The sequence below is a fragment of the Cololabis saira genome, chromosome 20 (assembly GCF_033807715.1).
Source record: "Cololabis saira isolate AMF1-May2022 chromosome 20, fColSai1.1, whole genome shotgun sequence".
Lineage (NCBI taxonomy): Eukaryota > Metazoa > Chordata > Actinopteri > Beloniformes > Belonidae > Cololabis > Cololabis saira.
The window spans coordinates 34,818,220-34,842,307 of NC_084606.1; the positions used below are offsets into that span (position 1 = coordinate 34,818,220).

Genomic DNA, 24,088 nt, shown 5'->3' on the forward strand with positions numbered 1-24,088 from the left:
AAATGTGACAAAACATGCAAAAACAAAAAATTTTCCCAAAGAATCACCAGTGATGTCATGAGATTGACGCGTACGCGGATAAAAGGGATGAAAGAAAAGTAACAGCTCAACGTAGCCTAATGTAGCGGAGTAAGAGGAACAGTTTCTTCTTCACAAATCTACTCAAGTAAAAGTAAAAAGTATAGTGATTCAAAACTACTCCTAAAAGTACAACATTTCCCAAAACTTACTCAAGTAAATGTAATGGAGTAAATGTAACTCGTTACTAGCCACCTCTGATAATAACCACCTGACATCACAGCAGGCTCTCGTTGGTGCGTTTGTTTAGTAATCTTAGATCACTTTGGGTCAGAATTAAATTAAAGTTATTCTCATAGCGCATTTAAAATGGACTGCGTAGGAGTCATACTAAAATTGTACGTACACCCAAAAGCCGAAAATGCCGGGCGCAAATAAAAATCCGGATCAATAAAACCATGTGCACGCAATCTGGCACGCAATGTTCGCTTTATGAATCAAAGTCCAGCTGGAAGGCTACGCAGCTGAATCCGCCTCATATCCCGCCCTGTACACGCCCACTTTTTACCATAAATGCATATGGATGAGCCTACTGAGCATGCGCAGTGGCTTCCTGCAGCCTGTTTGGCGTCAGAATGAATGAGAAGTATCCAGCCACCGTGACACTGACTTTCACGGAGACTGAGGTCTAGATGTTGTGGATGAGGTGGAGGACAGGAAAACGACATTATTTGGTGGTCACAGTAAAAGTTAGAATAAGTATATAAACAGTATGAAATACAGCGAGTTAGTGGCAGCACGCCGTTGCTGCGCTAAACGCCGTGAGTGCCCCGGCGCAACAGGGGGACACACGTCCCCCCGTCTTTTCAAAATCATGTTTTTTTCCCCTTACTTTTTACAGTTTAAAAACTAACGGTAGGCTCAGCCTTAAATTGCAAATGATCAAGACACTGTATGAAAGTGATACGAAAACGGCCCCCACAAAAGTCCCTATACAGATCTGCATTTCAGTTCTTTTTTTGTTTTTCTTAGCTTTAAAGTGTTAAATCCCATGTACCCCTCAAGCACCTGGACTTTGGCTGCCTTTCCCCTCATTTCTGAGCACTACCTTCCCACAGCCACACTTTAAATGTCAGTTAATCACCCAGATTAAATTCCTTCCCACAAAACAAACACTAGCAAACACTAAATGATGAAAAATTCAAGAAAGGAAAAGAAAAAAAAATACAGAAATTAAAACAGAAGCTAGTCGAGAACCTTTAAGTGTAATTGGTGATGACTTGAAATAAGTTAAATTGTGCATCAAAAATGCTTTGGCACACAAAGACGCATCATTATTGTAAAAATAGATTTAGATTGTTGCCAAATGTCGTTTTAAGCTTTTTGGCTTGTTTGTTAACATTAGCAGTCTCGTAACGTTGGTTGGCCACACACTTTACAACCATCGCCGTCATTACAGAGAGCACAATGTGCAATGAAACGGACTTTGCCACTTTGCGCTCTAAACCAGGACATGCCTTTTGTCTTTTTTAGGCTGCGGTGACCACTTTGGGCTGGAACCACAGTTGAATAGAAGGAGCCTGCGGTGGGGTCGGCGAGCAGCTGGCCCGTGTACTCCCTCCTTCACTCCTCTCTGGACACTCACATGCAGCCGCTCCAACTGCTGCAAAACATCCAGCAACAAAAATACATTCCTGGGAGATGTAGAACCCAAACTCAGCTCTATTGACTCTATGAAGAGGACAGTAACGTATTTTCCGCACTATAAGGCGCACCTAAAAGCCTTAAATTTTTTCAAAAGCTGACCATGCGCCTTATAATCTGGTGCGCCTTATACATGGATCAATATTGAGCGACGAAAAACAATAAAATATATTTATTCTAATATGTCAAGATCACAATAATCTTCCAATTTAGAACTAAAATATTAAAGAACTAACAAAAATAAAATACACTTCAATTAAATACTTGTTTTTTTTTTTTTTGTAATTTATTTTCCCAAGCCACTCGGAGCCGCAGTATAAGGATGAAAGAGCAGCATGCGGCTCTAGAGCCGCGGGTTGAGACCCTTGGCCTAATGCAGGGATCAGCAACACGCGGCTCTAGAGCCCCATGCAGCTCTTTAGCGCCACCCTAGTGGCTCCCTGGACCTTTTTTCTTCTTTTTTTTCTTCTCTTTTTTCTCTTTTTTTTTTCTTCTTTTTTTCTTCTTTTTTCCTTTTTTTTTCTCTTTTTTCTTACTTTTTCCTTTCCTTTTTAATCTCGACATTTCGACTTTTTTCTCGAAATTGTACTTCAACATTAATCTTGACATTTCGACTTTTTTCTCGAAATTTCAACTTTTTTCTTGACATTTCAACTTTTTTCTCGAAGTGCATAATGCAAAAAAAATCTTCCCCCAGTTATAACTAATATAGAAACATGCAGCATGTGTTGCCTTCATTCTAAGGCTGATACAAGACTTTTAATTTTTTGCGGCTCCAGACATTTGTTTTTTGTGTTTTTGGTCCAATATGGCTCTTTCAATATTTTGGGTTGCCGACCTCTGATCTAATGGACGCAGAACGTAACCCCAGCCTCTACTGTAGTGCCTTATAATGCGGTGCGCCTTATATATGGAAAAAGTTTTAAAATACGTCATTCATTGAAGGTGCGCTTTATAATACGGTGTGCCTTATAGTGCGGAAAATACGGTACTTTATAGATCAGTTACATATTGGAAAACCCTTCCAGGTGAGATTTGTGACATCAAAAGAGCCTGATTTGAAACGAAGAATGTCACTGAATGTATGTCATCACCTTAACAACATATAGCGTATCTGAATGAGTGAGATCATCAGTACATCAAATTAGCTATGATTTGTATGTTGTTTTTCTTTATTTGTAATTTTATTTTTTTAAATGTACTTTATAAATTGAGATTGAATGTTTGATTTTGTATTTTATTGTCTGGACCCCAGGAAGACTAGCTTTCGTTTTGGCGCCAGCGAAATACCGTATTTTCTGGACTATAAGCCGCACCTGCATATAAGCCGCATCCGCTCTATTTATTTAAAAAAAAAGATATGCAAGTCGCAGATATTTATGTTGTTAGATTAGATATTTACTACATGTACAGAAGGATTTTGAACTGTAAATGATGTACATGTTTGTACCTAAATAGATCCTTTCCTAACAGTGTCTTTTAACACTGCAGGAACTTTACTGATTAAAACGGGACAGAACCAAGAGAAAATAACCGGTATTTATTCATCTGTTTATCTGTTTGAAATCTGCTTCTAACTACTTCTATCTGCTAAAGAAGAAGTAGCGTATTCTTTTTTGCATTTATTTTGTCTTAGTTTTGATTCTAATTCCGGTTAGAGCGCCCCGAGCGGTGGAGGAAAAATCCACAGAACAAACCTTTGTATAAGCCGCATGGTTCAAAACCTATGAAAATGGTAGCGGCTTATAGTCCAGAAAATACGGTAAACAAGATAAATAACCCCAACTCAGCTGGAGGATACCAACAATCCTAAATACAAATTAAAGCTGCAAGCAGCGATGAACGGGCCCACGTGTGTGCAATTTTCACCAATTATGGTCAAGGACTCAAAACTAAGTCTGATGACACCACCCACGAGTCTTTATGTCAAACCATTCCAAAGAAAAAAGCAGAGAAAAGTATTCTAGGGGGCGCTGTTGAGCCATTTTGCCACGCCCATTCATGCAAACCATGAAATATCAAATTTATCGCCAGGCCTGGCTTGCATGCAAAATTTGGTGACTATCAAATATGGACCAATCAGATGAAGGGTGGGTGCGCTTTTTGCCGTCTAGCGTCGCCACGGTAACACTTTTGAAAGAGAAAAGTAATGCGCGTTGTCACAGGATGGAAACGAACATTTTGATGTATAACACACCTGGGTGCACATTACGGTTCGGGCCGTATTAACTGTCGAAGGAATGGCATAAATTGTGCCAAAATTACACGATTAATTCAAAATGTTCAAAATGGCCGACTTCGTGTTCCGTTTCGGCCATGGCGCCAAGAGACTTTTCTTTAAGTTGCGACATGATACAGGTGTGTACCGATTTTCGTTCATGTACGTCAAACCGTATTATGGGGCTTGAGGCACAAAGTTTTTTCTGTCTGAACCAAACAGATGAAGGGAGGGCACGCTTTTTGGCGTCTAGCGTCGCCACGGTAACGCTTTTGAAAGAGAAAAGTAATGCGTGTTGTCGCAGGATGGAGACGCACATTTTGATGTATAACACACCTGGGTGCACGTTACGGTTCGGGCCGAATTAATGGCCGAAGGAATGGCATAAATTGCGCCAAAATTACACAATTAATTCAAAATGGCCGACTTCCTGTTCGGTTTCGGCCATGTCGCCAAGAGACCTTTCTTTAGGTTGCGACATGATACAGGTTTGTACCGATTTCCGTGCATGTACGTCAAACCGTATTGTGGGGCTTGAGGCACAAAGTTTTCAAGGGGGCGCTGTTGAGCCGTTAGGCCACGCCCATTAATGCAAACTATTAAATATCAAATTTTCCACCAGGCCTGGCTTGGTGCAAAATTTGGTGACTTTTTGGGCACGTTTAGGGGGGAAAAAAGGCCCTCCTTTCGTCAGAAGAAAGAAAAAATTTCCTACAGATACAATAGGGCCTTCACACTGTCAGTGTTTAGGCCCTAATAATACAACACATACGAGACTTAATTTTTAAAGGCCCTTGAAGCCATTTTATTGTCATCTGTTTGTACAAATACCTTCACAAAAATATTAAGAAACTGATGCCATAAAGCAAACGATATCACATGACCAGAACAATGCCACAGAAAGGAAAAAAAGAGGTATAGAGGAAGAGAAAATGGTTAACACAAACTCTTGGAACCATTTCCATAAAGCAGCGTCCACCTTTTTTTAAAAACCCACTTAAGAATGAGGAGCGAACCCGGGCAGCAGCAGAGCCGTCCCTCTCCTGGAGGCCCAGCCCCGAGGCGTCCCAGCCCCGGGCTGCCGACCACAGGGGGGGTGCTGGTCAGAGGAACGTGTCGCGGTGCAGCGTCTGCTCTCCCGTCTGAACCAGACTAACTACCGCTCTGGAAGGAGACTGGGATGAGCGGAGGAGTCTCCTGGTGGCGGCAGCGCTGCAGTGAACACCCAGTAAACGCTACTGGAACACTGACCGCAGTCCAGTCACTGTCATCTGGTGATTGCCTTTTTTTTGGTGGCACAAATTTGTAAAAATAAGATTTCAGCTAGACTTTTCCTTTTTCTTTCCTTATTTTTGAATTTTCTTTTTATACACAGTAAAGATTTTCCTTTTTGTCTATTTTATTCTCTTCATCTGCAGGGGATAAAAGGTATAAAAATATACATAAAAGTTAACAAAAACTATCAGATTTTTATCGTATATTTACACTATAGTGATAAGTATTTACTGAAAAGACAAAAAATAAAACAAAATTTAAAAAAAAGTATCTTTTTACAGGAATTGAAGCAGGAACCTCCAAAAGTCCCTTCCCTCTTCACAAAAGCTGAGCATGGACCCCTTAGAGACGAGAAGGACAGGGAGGAAACTGTTGCCGGGCACATCAGGCGTCTTTTAGAAACACATTCATAGTCCTCTCTGATTGCTTTACAAGTAAAATAAATATATTTACGAGAACAACAAAAGATGGAGGAAATAAAACAGAAAGTAGTAATCAAATCACTCTCTAAAACTGAGTGTCTGTGTCCGGTGGTTTCCAAGGCATCTCGTAGGAGTCGCAACAACCTGCCGTCTGTGCTGTGGTCGGAATCAGACAAAGTCCCGTCTGACCCGTCAAACCATACACGGCGGTTTTCTGGACCGGTGCACCGTAACGTCCCCGCGGCGCTCGCTTTTTTAACACCTTGTGTTACGAGTGGCGGAAGGTGCAGGTTTTTCTACAGATTAGCAGAAAAGGTTGTGATTTTCAGGTTTTGTCTCTGAAGTTCAGGTTGCAGTTTGTCCTTCCGCGGCCTCTGAGCTCATGCCCTGGTTGTCTTGTGCGTTTGTTTCCTTCTCCTCCGCCTGTTCCTCGTCGTCTTCGTCTTCCGGCTGAGCGTCGGCCATGGTGGTCTCCGTGACGTTTCCCCAGGTTTTAGCGGCGCTCTCTTCCTGAGTCTTGAGCGCCGTGCAGAGCTCCATCTCGTGGATCTCCACGTCGAAAGGGGCGGCGGGAGGCACGGAGGGGGGGCACTTGCAGCCGGCGCAGCCCTGAAAAAACCACAGAGAAACGGGTTAATTTCTGTAGCTGTTGCATTCTGTTTCAGCTATAAACACGGCGCGGGGGGGTGGAGCTGCGGCGCTTACCGAGATGTTGATGGCCCGGGGCAGGCGACCTGTCCGGATCCAGGGGTGGACCTGGCTCAGCTCTTTCTTCTGCTCGTCTGAGAAGCGGGGCTGATGTTTCTGCAGGTTCCTCAGGGCCTCGCGGTCTTCCCGCAGGACTGTCTCCATGTCCCTGGAGAGAGAAAAAAAAAGAGAAAAAAGGTGAGACAATGTTATGTAATGTGCTAATATGTAATGTGTTTTTATTATACAGGACTGTCTCAGAAAATTGGAATATTGTGATTTTCTGTAATGCAATTACAAAAACGTCATACATTCTGGATTCATTACAAATCAACTGAAATATTGCAAGCCTTTTATTATTTTAATATTGCTGATCATGGCTTACAGCTTAAGAAAACTCAAATATCCATCTCAAAAAATTAGAATATTCTGGGAATCTTAATTTTAAGATTTTTTATTATGCACTTCAAGAAAAAAGTCAATGTTGAGAAAAAAGTTGAATTGCCGAGAAAAAAGTCGAAATGTCGAGGAAAAAGTCGAAATGTCGAGAAAAAAGTCAAAATTTAGTGAAAAAAGTCCAAATGTTGAGAAAAAAGTCGAAATGGCGTATTCTGGGAATCCTAATCTTAAACTGTAAACCATAATCAGCAATATTAAAATAATAAAAGGCTTGCAATATTTCAGTTGATTTGTAATGAATCCAGAATGTATGACTTTTTTTTTTTTTAAATTGCATTACAGAAAATAAAGAACTTTATCACAATATTCTAATTTTCTGAGACAGTCCTGTATGTTGGGAACAAAATGACATAATCCTAATTAGACTGCTATCCAAGACATTTAACTGACTTTATATGTTCCTTTTTTCCCTAACAAGAGATCCTGCTGCACTTATTCAGCTGAAAAGATGATAACATTCTTGTTCTGATAGAATAAGACTGAAATGAGCAGAAGCTGCCGAGGGTCGTGTCGTACCTGACGGGCAGCTGATAGGTCATCATGACCTTGTCGTCGGTGTTGGCCATCAGCAGCCAGATGGGATCCTGCAGGACACACTTGATGAACTGCTCCTCTCCGCTGCTGCTGCCCCCTGCTGGCTGCTTACGGGAGTGGTCGTTCTCCGAGGAGTCGATGCTGCCGAAGTACTTGCTGGTGTGGCTGCCCTGGCTGCTGCCTGAGAGGACGAGAGGAGAAGACGCTGAGTGTTATTGGTTATATAGACGACAGGGGGCTGAATCTGCTGAGTCACTTTTGACATATGGATCCGTCACAGAAACTTACATGATACTAGAAAAGGTTTGTTTAAGAGAGAAATCCTGAGCCTTTGACAGTTTCTAGGCCTGTGTTGAAAAAATAGATTTTCCGATTCTAAATCGATTCTCATATTAATTCCTAAAAATCGATTCTTATGTCTAAAGATCGATTTATTTATTTTTTATTTTTTTTAAAAGAAATTTCCCATCATTTTCGCCCGGTGAACTTTAATATTAAGAATCGTGACATTTGAATCGATCCCCAGCCCTTACAGTTTCACATTCAAGTAAGAACATGGAGTCACAGAACAAGTAAAGGTTGATTGGTTTTAGTTTCATTAACTGTAAGACGAGTTGTGCTGAACGGTGACAGGAAACTGCACAAACATACTGTAAGACATCATACTTGAGAAATTGATGGTGAGTTTTAAATTATTTCTATGTAGTTTCTACTATTAAGGGAAGGCAATATTTTTCCACTCAGAATCTGACTGAAATGAATTTACCACGCAGGCTACTCTGATGAAACGGAGGAGGGCTCACTTGTCAAAGACAAAAGCTCGCCTACACGAAGGGGAATCATTTGGCTGTTTTTGTGGCGCCAGATGAGTGGCATTAAGATGAAAGATGAAAGATTACACTTATGCAACAGTGGGTATTGGGCTTAAACTAAACATGACTGAGTCTTTTTGTGAGAACATGAGAATCTCTCACTGGTTAAAAAGAAAGGGAACAGATGCATACTGGTGTACTGACTTGTGCCGCTGGTGCCAGAGGAGCTGCAGCCGTTGGAGCCGGAGCCGGAGCCCGAGGATCTGGTGCCGGAGGAGCCCGACCCGGAGGCAGCGGAGCCGGTGCCGGAGCGGGAGTCTTCCTGCAGCAGCAGGTCCAGCAGGTCACTGGACGTGGACATGGCATCCTGGTTGCAGTCGTTGGCTTCACCCTAAGTGGAAAAAACACACAAGTGTGAACATTTTCATTTAAAAAAAACACTCCACGAAATGAAGACAAACTTTCAATGGCAACAAAGAGACAAATCTGCATGTCCTTACATTCTCATTCTGCTTGGTGTCGTCAGAGCTCCTCTGATTGGAGTTCTGTCCGCTGGTCCCGCCCTGCGCGGCGGGCGCGGCCTGCTGAGACGCAGCGAGAGCGCCGGCCTCTAAGCGGCTGCTGGGCGGCTCCTCCAGCTGCAGCAGGTTGAGGGGGGAGGAGCAGCGGGAGTGGAAGAGCGGGGACTCGGCCCCCTCGCGGGTGCAGGACTGCGGGGTGCTGCTGCGGGAGGGGGCGCCCGTGCCCAGGATGGGCATGGGGTTGGAGACGGGGGGGATCTGGGCCAGCGGGGGTGCCAGGTTACTGTAGTTGGGGTTGTAGAAGTGTCCGGGGGCGGCGGCCGGCTGGGGCATGGGGGCTCCCACCTGGGGGAACATGTAGTTGGGCAGGAAGAGCATCATGGGGGGAACCATGGGGTTGGGCAGGCCCGGCTGGGGCTGGGCCAGTGGGGGGTAGACGGGGTACATGGGGAACATGCCGGGGGCGAACGGGGCGGAGGGAATGCTGGCCTGGGAGCAGACGGAGGGCCAGGAGGAGGAGGTGGCCGGAGCTCCCAGGGGCATGTTGAGGGGCATGTTGAGGGGCAGGGGGGCCGGGTTGGCTCTCGGGTCTTGGTGAGTACTGAGGCCCAGAGAGCTGTGCTGCTCGGAAGACTCCTGGTGCTTCAGTCTCTTGCCCCCGGGGCCTCGTCGGTGGCCACTTCCTGCTGCTGGGTAGTCACGAGAACAGTGAACTCCTGAGAAGGAAGAGGAGACAATTAATTAACATCCTCCACTGCCATTACTCCCATATTTATTTGTATTCCTGCAATTGTGAAGAAAACTATTCAATTCCAACAACTGGGATTCTCCCTCTGGCTATAGAAACAGTTAAGTATAACTCTGTTCCTGAAGAGGAAAGATTATGTCGTGTTTGTGATTTAAATGTTGTTGAGGATGAACTTCATTTTTTGTTTTATTGTACATTATACAGGACTGTCTCAGAAAATTAGAATATTGTGATAAAATTCTTTATTTTCTGTAATGCGAAAATATCATACATTCTGGATTCAGTACAAATCAACTGAAATATTGCAAGCCTTTTATTATTTTAATATTGCTGATCATGGCTTACAGCTTAAGAAAACTCAAATATCCTATCTCAAAAAATTACAATATTCTGGGAATCTTAATCTTAAATTTTTATTTAAAGGCCAAAATGAAATAGAGTAACGAGGCTGTTTTTAAAATGTAAGGAGTAAAAAGTACAGATAATTGCGTGAAAATGTAGGAGTAAAAGTAAAAAGTCGTCTGAAAAATAATTACTCCAGTGAAGTATAGATAACCAAAATTTCTACTTAAGTAAGGTAACGAAGTATTTGTACTTCGTTACTTGACACCTCTGATTCCAACACACTAGCAGCTTTATTATTTTCACAATCTCCATTTAAATCTGCAGCATTTACTGCATGTGTGTGTTTGTGTGTGTCCGTACCTCGTGACAGAGCAGCGGGGGTGTGGCAGCGCACGGTGGAAGAGGCCGTCTGGTCGAAGACGCGCAGCTTGCTCAGGTCCTTGAAGCGGTCGAGGAAGGCCTGCTCCTCCTGCTGCGTGTGGGCGGACAGCACCTCCTTGGTCAGGCCCAGCCGGCCCGCGCCTCCTCCTCTCCGGCCGTCTCGCTCCAGCTGAGCGGTCTGGGCGTGAGGAGGTGGGGGAGGCGGCGGCAGCAGAGGGGCCATGGCGCTGATGGAAGGCCTTGTACTGCACGTTGGAAGAGTCGGGGCGGAGGTAAAAGCTGTCGGCGTAGCAGCAGGAAGAGGAAGAAGAGGATCCAGAATGGGATTTATCGGAGCCTCTTCCATGACAATGTCTGTGACAGAGGAGGAAGAATAAAGAGGTGTTATAAAAAAAAAACTAACTAAAAAAAAGAGTTTAACAGCTTTATTGTTACATATAGTGGCTTAAAAGTGATTCATATCATCACGTACTGGTGCACTTAGTCGATTCTAATATGGTAAGCTACAATAAATCTCCAATTCGTGTTAAGAGTTCCTAAAGGTGACAGAAGTTCATGATACTGTTAGACGGTATAAAATGTTGATTTTCCTTAGAAAAAGCCCCACTGGATTCTGACATTTTGTATAATGCAGAACCAAAGCTGCAATGTCTAAAATAAACTTCAGCAGCTATTCAGGACTGAATATAATAGCTCTTATTTCAGGACTGGTGCGTCAGCTCGGTATTCCCAATAAACTGCCAGAAGACGGATCAAATGACCTTCTTCTTTTTCTTTAGAGTGAAGTCAGTTGCTTCATTCTTTGTTTTTGAAGAGCTGCTTGTTGTTGTAGTTGTAGTTGTTGTTTTTCCATCCCAAGAAAAAGATGGCAAAGTACTTTTTTAGCTGATTGTGATCAAACCTTAGGGCTGACTCACTGGATGGCACTTCCTTTCTTCTGCCATCGGTGTGTAAACATTTTTCAAAACTCTACACACTACACACTGAAAATGTCATGTTTACAAGAATGTTCTTGTATGTTTTCCACCGAAAACAAGGTCCCCTCGGATATAATCTCACAGGGGCACCGTCATCCAATCTTGGACTTCCCAAGACACCTTCAGCTGTAGAGTACAGTATTTTTTCTCCATCTCAGAATGTGAAGGAGTTGATGCGAGAGCTTTTCTGCAGGGCTGACTCAGAGCTGTGGAGATTTGTCTGGCTATGTAAGACTTCCAAAGACAAATGTAGAATATAGACACCAGCAAGAGATGGTTGTGTGTTAGCTGGACACTCTTCTTCACTAGTAAGTAGGAATGGGCGATATTTTACCGTTCACGATAAACCGTCAAAAAAATAGGCAAGAATTTGTCATCTTGCGGTAAAAATGATAAATTCCCGTTCATGATGTTTTTGTGTAAACATGATTTATGGTTCTGCTTTAAATCCACGCACAACGCACGTGAAGGAAGGAAGGAAGAAATGAGCCAGAAAGAAAGAAAGAAATGAGCCAGAAAGAAAGAAATGAGCCAGAAAGAAAGAAAGAAATGAGCCAGAAAGAAAGAAATGAGCCAGAAAGAAAGAAAGAAATGAGCCAGAAAGAAAGAAATGAGCCAGAAAGAAAGAAAGAAAGAAAGAAAGAAAGAAAGAAAGAAAGAAAGAAGTGATAGATTTATAGTTAAAAAAGTGGAGTTGAATTTTTTTTTTTTTTTTTTTTTTTTTTTAAAATCGTCATTTTTATCGTTATCGGGATAAATGCCAGAAATTATCGTGATACATTTTTTAGTCCATATCGCCCATCCCTACTAGTAATGCATTAACAAAAACACTTACCACCTGAAATGGTTCATGAGAAAAACAAATTGAAATGAAAAAGATTTGAAAGAGTGTTTTTAGTTCAACAAGAGTTTGGAGAACTCATTTCGACTCGAGGGTCGAAATGAGTTAAACTCTTAAGAATTCTGGTGATGTAGTTTTCTTCGTCTTAACTTTAACGGCAAGAAAAAGAGCAAAAGAAGCATCAAGGACCTCGGCAACCTCCTGGGACCAGGAGAGGGTGTGAGTGTTGACGGTGCCCACCTGACTCGGGAGGTTTCTTGTCTCCTACATGGACGATGGTGCTGCTGAAGCTACACTGAGATGTAACTGAGGCTACACTCTCTGCTTTCGCGGCCATGGTCAGTGGAGGCAGAGTAGGTGGTTCACCTACGAGGTTAACTGAACCACCTGTAAGGAGATCATCATCAAGTTCAGATACACAGACACAGGAACAACCAGGTTTATTAGTCAAGAATTGAGGCAATTCGGAGACTCAAGTCACAAGTAAAGCTCACATTTCTGGACTGTAAAAGACATTTTGTTCTAATTACTATCAACAAAGCAATTAAACTGGTTGAACATGTTGATTAAAATACCTTTGCTGTTGACGTCTGGTTTGTCGTCATCAGACGTGGAGGAGGCGGTCCAGGAGCCGCACTTCCTCTTGACCGTATTAGGAATGTTACAGCTCTCCAAGTACCTGAGTAGAAAACCGCAGGGTGAGTATAAGGACAATAACTAGTGATGCACCGAAATGAAAATTTGTGGCCGAAACCGAAAATGATAATAAACACTTGGCCGAATACCGAACATGGTTCTTCGCAGTTTTTCATTTATTTTGCCGAGGAAAAAGTCGAAAATGTTGAGAAAAAAGTTAAAATTTCGAGAGAAAAAAGTCGAAATGTTGAGAAAAAAGTCGAAATTTCGAGAAAAAAGTCGAAATGTTGAGAAAAAAGCCGAAATGTTGAGATGAAGAAAAAAAAGAAGAAAAAAAAGGAAAAAAAGAAAAAAAAACTGAACATTTTTTAATTTCCCAGTATTATGTTGTTTTGGTTCCACCTCCTGGTGAATGTTAGGTAAAATTCTTATGTGGTTACTATGTGGCCAGTCTATTTCCTTATATTACAACGCCGTTATTAATTGTTCGTTTTTTTTCCCCACTTATTCCACCGAACACCGAAAGTGTTTTTTTTGCCATTTTTGGGCCGAACAATTTCGGTTACCGAGCAATCGGTGCATCACTAACAACATGAGCAATTTTTGGTTTTGTGCACCAACCTGATGATGCTGTCCAGACAGTTGATCTGCTGGTAGGAGTATCCCGTCGTGGGCTCCTTCTGCAGAAGCGGTGCAGGCAGCGCAGCTTTGGCAGGTTGCGTTATGTCGGCTATCAAACCTCTGATGGGATCACTGTTGATTGCTCTGATGCTTGTGGCGACTGGATGGAGAATAAAAAAGGAACAAAGGAATATCAAGTTTCTGATTGAGCGTCTTGGGTGGAGACCGTCTGTCAGCTGGCTGGGCTTTTGCCTTACCGGTGGTGGGGGCTTTCCTGGGCGCTGGGCGATTTCGGGACTCGATGAAAACTTGCTGCCCATTGGTCTTGACCATGTGGACGTCTTTGCAGATCTGCTGGAACGTCATCTGCAAAAACATGGAACGTTAACCACTAAAATGTCAACCTGCTGCCTCCATAAAGCCATTTTTTTTTTATTTTTCATTTAAAAACAGCCAGTTAAGTTAAACTAAGCTAAACTTTTTTCCCCTTTTTTTGTGGCCCAGACTCACAGGTTTGTGTGTTGCGACCACGGCGATGGCTTCGTCCATGGTGGGGCCGTTGCTGTCGCTGGACGAGCCGGCCGAGGCACTGAGGTGCTGCTGGTGCGAGCGGTGGGATCCCCGGGAGCCGCTGGAGCCCAGCGAGCTGTAGCCCTGGGAGCTGCTGCTGTGCACCGGCTGCACCAGCACCCGGTGGATCTGCTCGCTCAGCTGGACCACGTCGGGCGTGGTGACCCGGCTCTCGAAGCCCGGCGGCATGGTGAACACGTCTTCGTTCAGAGGGCTCCTGTGAAGAGGGAGAGCAGCGCTGAGCACGAGATTGGAAAGACAAAGAATGAAAAAAAAAACGGGATATGTTTTCAAGTTCTTACGTTCTGACTTTGTGCCGGCCGACCACGAACGCCACCTTCCTGCTCCAGGGGTTGACGAAGGACGACCAGCTGGTGTCGATGGTCAGGTACTCCCCGTTGCGGGCGCACATCCGCAGAGGAGAATACTCAAACGGCTGGCCGGCAAACTGAAAGACTGGAGAGAGATAACAGAGCTTAAAGAAAACATATAATCAGGACATGAAACATTTCAGGAGTATTCAACCAAAAATAATATCAAAATAATAATCATTTCTGATCGGTAACTGTCTTTTAAAGCACTTTTAATATCTATACCACATATCAGTGCTATATAGAAATATTTCCATTAATATGAAATAAAGCAACGTCAATAAGAGCATGTTAAAGGGACTCACTCTTCTCATGAATGGCCACCATCATGGCCCGGTCCTCCGGGTGGATGGAGAGAAGGATGGGGGTTCCCACCAGGTCCTGGGGCAGGTAGCCCAACAGTGGCACCGCCCTGGAAACACAAGTCATTTACAGTTATGATAGATGCCAAACTTGAGCACTTTTACATCTATGGTGCATGTTGTTCTTCAAACAAACAGAACCTCTGACTGAACTGGCTGTCCTGTGTGTGTCAGTTAGCACCTCTCATGAGCTTTTAATTAGTTCAAACCCTGGCAGGGTAGCAGTAACCATGGTAACAGAGGTAGGGAGACTGACCTCTCATCAACTTCTTGGAAGAGGCAGCTGGGAGTGTGGCTGGTGGTGAAGATCCTCTTGTCTGTAGGGATACGAGGAGCTGGGGGCACAGAGGACAGAGGTTTATTGGCAGCTCTAAAAAGGCATTAAATTGTTATATTCAGCAGAATATGATAATCCACATCCAATCAGTGAGCCACGCCTGGTCTAAATTCACCTGAAAGTAATTCAGGCACCTCTATAATTTAAGTGTCTACTTTAATTTGGCAACTGAGCTCGAAGATTAAATTTCATCCCCGTGTTTCTAAATTCTGATTTATTCTCTAGTGAATGTTTGCACTCACATCCTACAGGACTGTCTCAGAAAATTTGAATATTGTGATAAAGTTCTTTATTTTCTGTAACGCAAAAATGTCATACATTCTGGATTCATTACAAATCAACTGAAATATTGCAAGCCTTTTATTATTTTAATATTGCTGATTATGGTTTACAGTTTAAGATTGAGAATATTCTAATTTTCTGAGATAGGATATTTGAGTTTTCTTAAGCTGTAAGCCATGATCAGCAATATTAAAATAATAAAAGGCTTGCAATATTTCAGTTTGTAATGAATCCAGAATGTATGACATTTTTGAATTACAGAAAATAAAGAACTTTATCACAATATTCTAATTTTCTGAGAGAGTCCTGTATTTGGATGTCTTAGCTTGATGTGGATTCATATTCTGCAAATACGTGTAACTGATGGTCCTGTGGGATACCTTCATATCCGGAGTGGACCCTCTCAGCGATGAGCAGGCAGCAGGGCTGGGGCTCTGCCCCGTCAGAGTCCCGGAGGGTGAGCTGGTAGGGAGTAAGGCGGAACGGGTAGTACTTCATCTCACCACCGTGAGCTCGGTTAGCGCTGATGCGACAGAACATGGACTTCTCCTGCGTGCAGTCGACGGGAGGAGCGGCTGTGGAGGACACAGTCATCGGTCAGTGTGTGGGGAAACTAAAAAACGACAAGCTTTCTAGCAAAGATTTCAGTGGGCGTGGGCTCACCTGAGCCGATGCAGGAGGCCCAGGACGGCAGGCGGCACGGCGCCGTGCTGCTGTAGAAGGTGCTGACGTCTTGTGGAGCCAGGATGTCGGAAAACAGCGTTCCCTGGAGACACTCGGGCTTGCAGCGCAGCAGGGACGAACCCTGGGGTGATACGTACACGACCTTCCCGGACAAAAACGACACGGCCATGGAGAATGTGTCCTGGAGGAAAGAGAGAGGACTTTTAGAAGAATTCAACGAGTTATCCATCGATCACGATGCAGGACATCAATAAACTGCAAACTCACAGTGTTTTTGAGGGTGTACTCAGAAGTGATATTGTCCAGCTCTTCAACTGTGAAGGCGGATAAGTCCAGGCTGCAGCCATGACACTCCTCCACGCTCCACTGGTGATAGTACTCTTTATTGGCTGCAAATATGTCACAACTCTCAGTCAGATACTCATACTTGTACTGCAGTACCAGTTTATGTTTTTTGGCTAAATAGAAAGGACAAAAGAAGCCAAAATTATCAGTTTTTTTTTTGTTCTGTTTTTTTTTTACATGATCACGACCACTTTCTTGGGGAATGTCTCTTTTGTAATCAAACAGGAAGCGGAGCCTCACCTCGGACTTGTCGGACACACTGAAGCGCGTATTTCAGCGCGGTCAGAGTGCTGGAGCGGCCCTTGCCCTTGCGCTCCGGGGGCAGACGGCCCTTCAGCTCCTTGATGGCCTTCATGAGCTCCTTCTGCGTCTGCTGGCGGGCGGACTGGTCGCTGCTGCAGCCGGAGGTGGAGGGGGGGTCGTGCTCCGAGCTGGTGGACAGCAGGCTGTAGGCCAGGGAGCCGCCGGGAGGGGAGAGACTCTGAGAGTTGGAACTGAGTAAAAGAGCAAAAAACATTAAAGGAAATGTCATTTTGTGCCCAGATGAAGAGCCGCGTGGATATCTAGACTCGTGTTGATGCTTGTAACCGTCCAAGTCATCAAGGACGAGTCTAGACAAGTCTAGACGACAGTGTCATTTTTTTTGCATCTGTGACTTCTTACGATGCATAAACTAAGTGCTTCGGCTTACTTCATAAGCTAATACATGAGAGGAACGGCATGCAGGAAATACTACTCTACTAGGCATTACTGAGAAGCAAAGTTTCAGGGTTTTAAAACCATTTTTCTACAAGACAAAACATTGGTATTGAATTTGTAAATTTTTTTTTTTTTTTTTTTTTTTTTTTTTTTTTTTTTTTTAAATTTGATATACAGGACTGTCTCAGAAAATTAGAATATTGTGATTTTCTGTAATGCAATTACAAAAACGTCATACATTCTGGATTTATTACAAATCAACTGAAATTTTGCAAGCCTTTTATTATTTTAATATTGCTGATTATGGCTTTCAAATATCCCATCTAAAAAAAATTTGAATATTCCGTGAATCTTAATCTTAAACTGTAAGCCATAATCAGCAATATTAAAATAATAAAAGGCTCACAATATTTCAGTTGATTTGTAATGAATCCAGAATGTATGACATTATTTTTTTTTTTTTTTTAAATTGCATTACAGAAAATAAAGAACTTTATCACAATATTCTAATTTTCTGAGACAGTCCTGTATGTTTACAACACGTGATGTTCTTCTAAAAATGTCTGATTGTAAAACAATAAAACCACAGCAGAGCGATGCTCGGTATCAGTATTACTAGTAACTGCTTGTATTAATGAAAACATCAGGCGACGTCTTATCTTAATCTTTTCCTTGAATTGGTTCCTTTTATAGCTGTACGAATACTGCCCATAAACAAGTATCACAATGAAACTCAGTAGAAGCACGTGCATCTCTTCAGCACATTCAGGAGAAACGGTGGACTCTTCTTACCTCTTGCTCTCCAGCATCATACCAGAGTCTTTGCCGTTCGATGAGCCGTGACTGTGGGAGCTGATCGTGGACTGGTGTCCGCGAGACCGGTTTTCCCTCCGCATCCCGCCTTCGCTTTCCCTCTCCCCGGAGTCGTTCCCGCTGGACACTCCGTCCATGTCGTCTGAGCTTGGTCCCCTTTGGTCTCCGGAGAGTCCTCCGGACCTGGACCCTTCGTCCTGCGAGGAGGCTCCTCCGGCCTCGCTTCCCTGCTCCTGAGCGCCGACATCGGTGCTCGTCTTCTGGGCGTTTAACCCGTGTGACTCCGATTCTTGGTCCGTCTTGTCGGCCGCGGTCGCTCTGCACCGAGTGCTGCTGCTGGGCGATGACGTGGAGCTCTCATAACTCATACTAGAGTTGGATGAGGCTGACGCTGCTGGATTGGCGGAACTTTAAATTTAAGTGGGACTACTATTTAAACACAAATGAATCATAGTTGTTGGTTGATAGAAAAAATAAAGAGAAAGAAAAATGATTTTTTTTTTCCTGAAATCTTCTGAAATCTTGAGGAAAAAAGTGTCACTCAATGTTGTCCAGACCGTTTCTGGTTACAAAACAGCTTTGGCAGAAGTGCTAGAGCAGATGGGATGATAGATGGAGAGGCAGTGTGAGAAAAACAGCTCTTGGTGAGAACAAAAAATATTCCCCTCACTCCGTCTCTGGTCTTCTTGCCTCCCTGTTGCTCTAAAGTCCACCTGAAATGAAAAAGAAAAAGGCAGGCGGTGAGAAATGCAACAATGTTAGGAAAATAAAACACTTGCAATCATCTCACCAGTACCTCCCAAGGTCTACCGCTATAAATATATTTAAAAAAAATATGATATCTTTAGCTTATCATGACGGACTCTAAATTAAATTCATGGCCATGAGATTGTTTTCAACGCCCCGCCATGCAGGCTGCATATCAGAGTGAGTGTTTGGTTCAGGGCCCAGCTAATGGCTTTTTACCAGGATTATCTAGAAATAAAAACACAAGAAAACACTTAATCGCAGAATGCGTATGCATGCATCTGAATATAGAAGAGATGAACATGGTCTAACACCGTAATGACACAGGTTAGTCGTCATAGCACGGCCCACTTTACCTAGAAAGGGGGTCAAAAAACAAACCGCACCACAAGGAGGGGGCAAAGCTCAACATCAGAGATCCCTGATACATCAGGGTTTAATTGTAAATAGAAACGTCATGTCTACACATATAGCCAGCACCTACGCAGGTGAAAGTCTACATCTATTTCTGCTCTAAAAGGATGACACCCCGTAATCCTTTAAGACCCAAAGACGCAAGCGCGAGATGACGAGCTACTACTAAGTTGTCAATCCTCTCAATTCTATACACCTGGCTGGCCCGCAAGCCTCTCTACCTACGTCTCACAGCTGTGCAGTGATGCTCGCTGCACAATCTATTGAGGACAGGTTTAAAAATGTCCTTGCGCTGACAGCTCAGGCGAAGATTTCCATCGTGACGCAGCTACCAGATATGGCTTAATAAACAGATTCAGATCAGCCACCTGATGACCGGGTTACAGGTGTGGGCAGCTAATGACGACTGCAACTCGTGAATAACTTCATGTGTTGTGAATGGCGGCAAGATAATGCGGCTCAAATCCACGAGGTGCTGCCGAGATGCAGCGAAAACAATCATTAAAATGCTAATCAGCGCTATGTTAGATCAGATGGATGATGCAGACTTGCACATGACGAGCTGTGTGCGCCGGGGGCCAGGAGTCATAAACGCTGAATATGCAAGGAGGAGGAGGAGGAATATGCAATGTGGGTGTCAAGGCAGTCTGGCACCCATGCATACTTCCATGGGTGGTAACAGCAGACAAACAAAGGCGGTGGTGGGGGTGAACGGAGCTCAAGGCCTCTCCAAACACCTAGATGCACCAGCCCAGCCTAATACTGCTGACCTGCTTCACAATTAATGCGTTTGATCTGGAAGAGGAAACTAGAGCAGCAAACGGACACCAACTTCATACTACAATGCCGAGCACTGAAAAATCACCAGTCCAATATACCTGAGACGCTCTCTGTGAGAGCAATATCTGATTATGCAATGTAATGTCTCTCTTGGCGTGGGAAGGAACACACTATTATCCAAGACTGTAACACTCCTCTGCGCTTTTTGTTAAGATGCTACTTTTTTGTCAAATGTTTGACTCCAGCATGCATGACATTTCATTTCAGCTTTTGTACTTTGCACAGCTCTCTCCAAATTTTAAAATCCTTTTAGTGAATCGTGTTCCATGAGTTGTCATGGAGATGAAGCAAAAGACTAAGGCGCCACAGTCACACAGACATTCACAGCTTGGCCTTGTGGCTCATGGTGAGATACATTTATAGTTACAATCCTGCAAATATTCACTCAGTGTCCAATCTTCTTGAGCCAAGGCTTTTGACACTTGATGAGTCAAGGTTGATTTTCATGTTTATGCAAGATTGATTTTGGTCTGGCAGGTTAATATTAAGACTGTCCAGCCAGACACATACAGTAAAAAGAAAAATAGTTTTTAAATGCAAAATGTGACCAACAGCCACTGACTGCTAGGTTAAAAAACCTTGTGTTCACATTCAATTAATAATCAATACAAGCATCACTATTGTGGCAAACATGGTGCAGGAGTCATCAATAAGCCAAACAGAGATATGCAACATCCCTGCTCATTAACAGTACAGGACTGTCTCAGAAAATTAGAATATTGTGATAAAGTTCTTTATTTTCTGTAATGCAATTAAAAAAACAAAAATGTCATACATTCTGGATTCATTACAAATCAACTGAAATATTGCAAGCCTTTTATTATTTTAATATTGCTGATTATGGATTACAGTTTAAGATTAAGATTCCCTGAATATTCTAATTTTTTGAGATAGGATATTTGAGTTTTCTTAAGCTGTAAGCCATGATCAGTAATAATAATAAAAGGTTTGCAATATTTCAGTTGATTTGTAATGAATCCAGAATGTATGACATTTTTGCATTACAGAAAATAAAAGGACTTTATCACAATATTCTCCAGATGCAGTTGGCCGATCTAACATTGCCAATAAAATTGCAACAATCACATTAATGTAATGTATATGGCCAAAAGCTGAACCACAATTTCCCTCTGTGGCATTTAAAAATCAAAACACTGATAGTCAATACCTGCACAATCTCTAAAGATAAATAAACATCTTTTTTTTCTAGAGAGAAAAAAGGTGCTGCTTGCATTAAACAACAATCACCGTGCAATGATCGTGCGGATGGAGTCTGCAGGAAGGTGCGGCTCCGAGAGCCTGAGCATGTGTGAACTTCTCCAGCGAGCTGAAACCAACAGATCCGTCACGACACACCGGCACACGGAAAAAGAAACTGAGCTGTTTTCAACCTGTCTGTCTTTGGTGCGTGTATCATTGGCCTGCACCGCGCCGTTGTACGACTGTGTCAGATACCGGGACTGCGCTTTCTTTCCTCACTGCTCGCATGCTGCACGTGTCCGCGGCTGTGCGTTCCGTGCAGCTCCGCGGCCGCTGATTGGTCGGCGCGCTGCACCAATCAGAGGGCTCGCCCTGCGGAGGCTGTGGTGCTGAGACAGACACCTCCAACACGCCCATACTCTCTATGCAAATACCTAGCTGCACTTTTCTATCTATACCAGATGTGCTGGAAAAAGAAGTCCTGAAATACCCAGCAGTGAGACTATTTACAGGACTGTCTCAGGAAATTAGAATATTGTGATAAAGTCCTTTATTTTCTGTAATGCAATTACAAAAACAAAAATGTCATACATTCTGGATTCATTACAAATCAATTGAAATATTGCAAGTCTTTTATTATTTTAATATTGCTGATCATGGCTTACAGCTTAAGAAAACTCAAATATCCTCTCAAAAAATTGGAATATTCTGGGAATCTTAATCATTTTAATTTTACATTTTAAGATAAAGATTCCCAGAATATTCTAATTTTTTTAGATAGGATATTTGAGTTTTCTTAAGCTGTAAGCCATAATCAGCAATATTTAAATAATAAAAGGCTTGCAATATTTCAGTTGATTTGTAATGAATCCAGAATGTATGACATTTTTTTTTTTTTATTGCATTACAGAAAATAAAGAACTTTATCACAATATTCTAATTTTCTGAGACAGTCCTGTACACGCCTGTTTCCTTAGAAATACAAAGAGCCCTAAATATTGACAGTAGCTTTGATTGTAAAACTTGACAATCATTAACTTTCAACAGAAACTTTATCACCTTTGGCACATTAGACTTCCTTTAGGTTTACTGATAAGTTTGGTATTCCCGCATGTTTTACTTTCTGAGAACAGACACTCCAGCACTCTCCTTGTCCTCCTTTTTTAAACTGTTAAAGATAGCACATTTTTTGTTAACTGTGATAAGTGCAACAATGTTGTGTAGTCTAAAGAGGAGGAACACGGTGATACTGCTCTTTTACTCCACCTCAAAATAACCTAAACTCCCAGATAAATCCCTCACATCATGGTGAGGTATGAAAAACATGGCATCTGCCGTGTCTTGCAATCTCACCCTTTTTGTCACCCAGTGTGAGAAATGACAAGTTTGATTGGCTTTTGCATACACTATCTAATATGCCCACACACAGTCCTTTTTTTTTTTTTTTAACTCGCTGATAAGTCACTATAGCTGTTTTTTTTTATGCTTACAGTTTTCCTCTGAGATTTTTGGATATGCATGTACAGCACAGACTCAGCTCCCTTCATTAGTGTATGTACCTGATAAGGCCGGCAGGGGTGCATCAGTTTAGACTTGTACCATTCCTCAAGGCTCCCTGGCCTGTTACTAATAGCACAGAACCAGTTATTTTTATGTATGATAGAGGAAAAAAAACTGCACAAATGCTACTGGATAAGACAGTTGGACATTGTGAAACCAAATGATATCAAGTAGAAACAATTGAGTTTTTTTTGGGGTGTTTTTCCTCCATCCCAAATTGTGTATTTTCTTTCCCCCTTTGGATTAGGAGACAATTACCGATATATGATAAAATGCAGCCAATAGGTTATTTTAAAAGTTTTAGGGTAGCAGAAATCTGTCCATAATAGTTTTTTTTTTTTTTTTTTTAGGAGAGAAGCAACAAATATGTACATTAGATGGACATGCAAAACCAAATATACCACAAATAAATACAAGTGGCTGTGCAAATTGTGCAACAAGTACATGATTTATGGATATTCTTTTTATAAATAGATAGAAAGAGAAGCTTACTGGACTTCTTCATAAAAATCCTAATGTGCCATTATGAAGTAATGAGAAGTATTTAATTTATTATCCTTCTGAACAAGGCTCCACACCACAGATAAGCTTCATTTAGCTCTAGATCGCTAGTCACAACAACACAGCCCAAGATAAGACAGTAAGGAAATATGATCATGAAAATAAAGTTAATGGTGAATGCGCTGGGGGGGGAGGTGCGGGTTTACAAGCCCTGTTACTTCATACACAACACACACACACACACACACACACACACACACACACACACACACACACACACACACACAGTAAATAAGAAAAGCATAATAACAAATAAAGAGTCGCACTGTTGTTATTAATGTAGCTGATTTCTCCTACTGCCAATACTTCAAAACGACAAACCCTGGTGTTGAGGCATTTAACTTTCTATTTACTCCGGATCAAAGCATGACATTGAAAAGCACACGTCAAAAACCTGACCACTGGACAATGACTGACTTTTAAAAAACATCAAGCAACAACAAATATATAGACATATGAATAATATTCGGAGCAATGACAGCACGGAGTGGACACTGCGTCCTAGCGCCAAAGCACCAAAGCAAAGCTTCAAACACGGTGATAATAACATTTAGAAAGCTTACCTGCGATATGCTTCAAAGTAATAGCAGCTGACTTGATATTTCGCTCCGAGGTATTCAGATATCTCGAAAGAAACGGGACAAATCACCGAGTGCGAGTTGTTGCTTCTCCAAACATCTCAGTCTGATCCCCAACTGGAGTTTACACGCACGGCCACACGTGCGAACGCATGCTATGGCAAGTGATGTCGAGGTTCGAGCCTCTGATTGGTCGCGGGGATGTTGTGGCCGCGCCCAGGCCGCTCCAGGCCGCTCCTCGCTGGAATCTGATTGGCTGAGCGGGGCTGAGGGGGGCGGGGTTTGCAACACGGGGCTCAACAGTCACGTTGCAGAGTGTCTGGTCCCGAGAATATGTACAACAAGACAGGGACACGAGAGGGCGGGGCCGCACACCACACGTAGCAGACTTACCGTAATGCCGGGAATAGCGACGGATCAACGTTCAACGCTTTTGTTTTTCCAACAATATATTTAATTTCAAAACATAAAAGTACATACCGTACACACCGTATAACCCATGGGACTCAAAACATCTGTCCCAAAC

At 42.8% G+C, this 24,088-nt stretch overlaps 1 protein-coding gene across 4 annotated transcripts; it reads right to left on the minus strand.

Annotated features, from left to right (window-relative positions):
- Positions 1–4,717: 4,717 nt before the first annotated feature.
- Positions 4,718–23,685, minus strand: per1b (period circadian clock 1b). 4 transcript variants are annotated; one of them, XM_061709528.1, is made up of 20 exons: positions 23,548–23,685; positions 17,642–18,375; positions 16,391–16,644; positions 16,073–16,194; positions 15,785–15,986; positions 15,502–15,696; positions 14,759–14,837; positions 14,446–14,552; positions 14,072–14,225; positions 13,710–13,986; positions 13,457–13,565; positions 13,200–13,359; positions 12,518–12,621; positions 12,183–12,329; positions 10,104–10,478; positions 8,630–9,366; positions 8,334–8,520; positions 7,300–7,498; positions 6,343–6,493; positions 4,718–6,246 (listed from the first exon to the last, which is right to left on the minus strand). In XM_061709528.1, the coding sequence occupies exons 2-20, from the start codon at positions 18,028–18,030 to the stop codon at positions 5,983–5,985; spliced, it is 4,212 nt and encodes a 1,403-aa protein (XP_061565512.1). In that variant the 5' UTR covers positions 18,031–18,375; positions 23,548–23,685; the 3' UTR covers positions 4,718–5,982. The 4 variants fall into 4 exon arrangements, with proteins under 4 accessions (XP_061565512.1, XP_061565510.1, XP_061565511.1 ...); XM_061709526.1 differs by having other exon boundaries at positions 8,322–8,520; XM_061709527.1 differs by lacking the exon at positions 23,548–23,685 and adding an exon at positions 20,912–21,060 and having other exon boundaries at positions 8,322–8,520.
- Between the last annotated feature and the right edge of the window lie 403 nt (positions 23,686–24,088).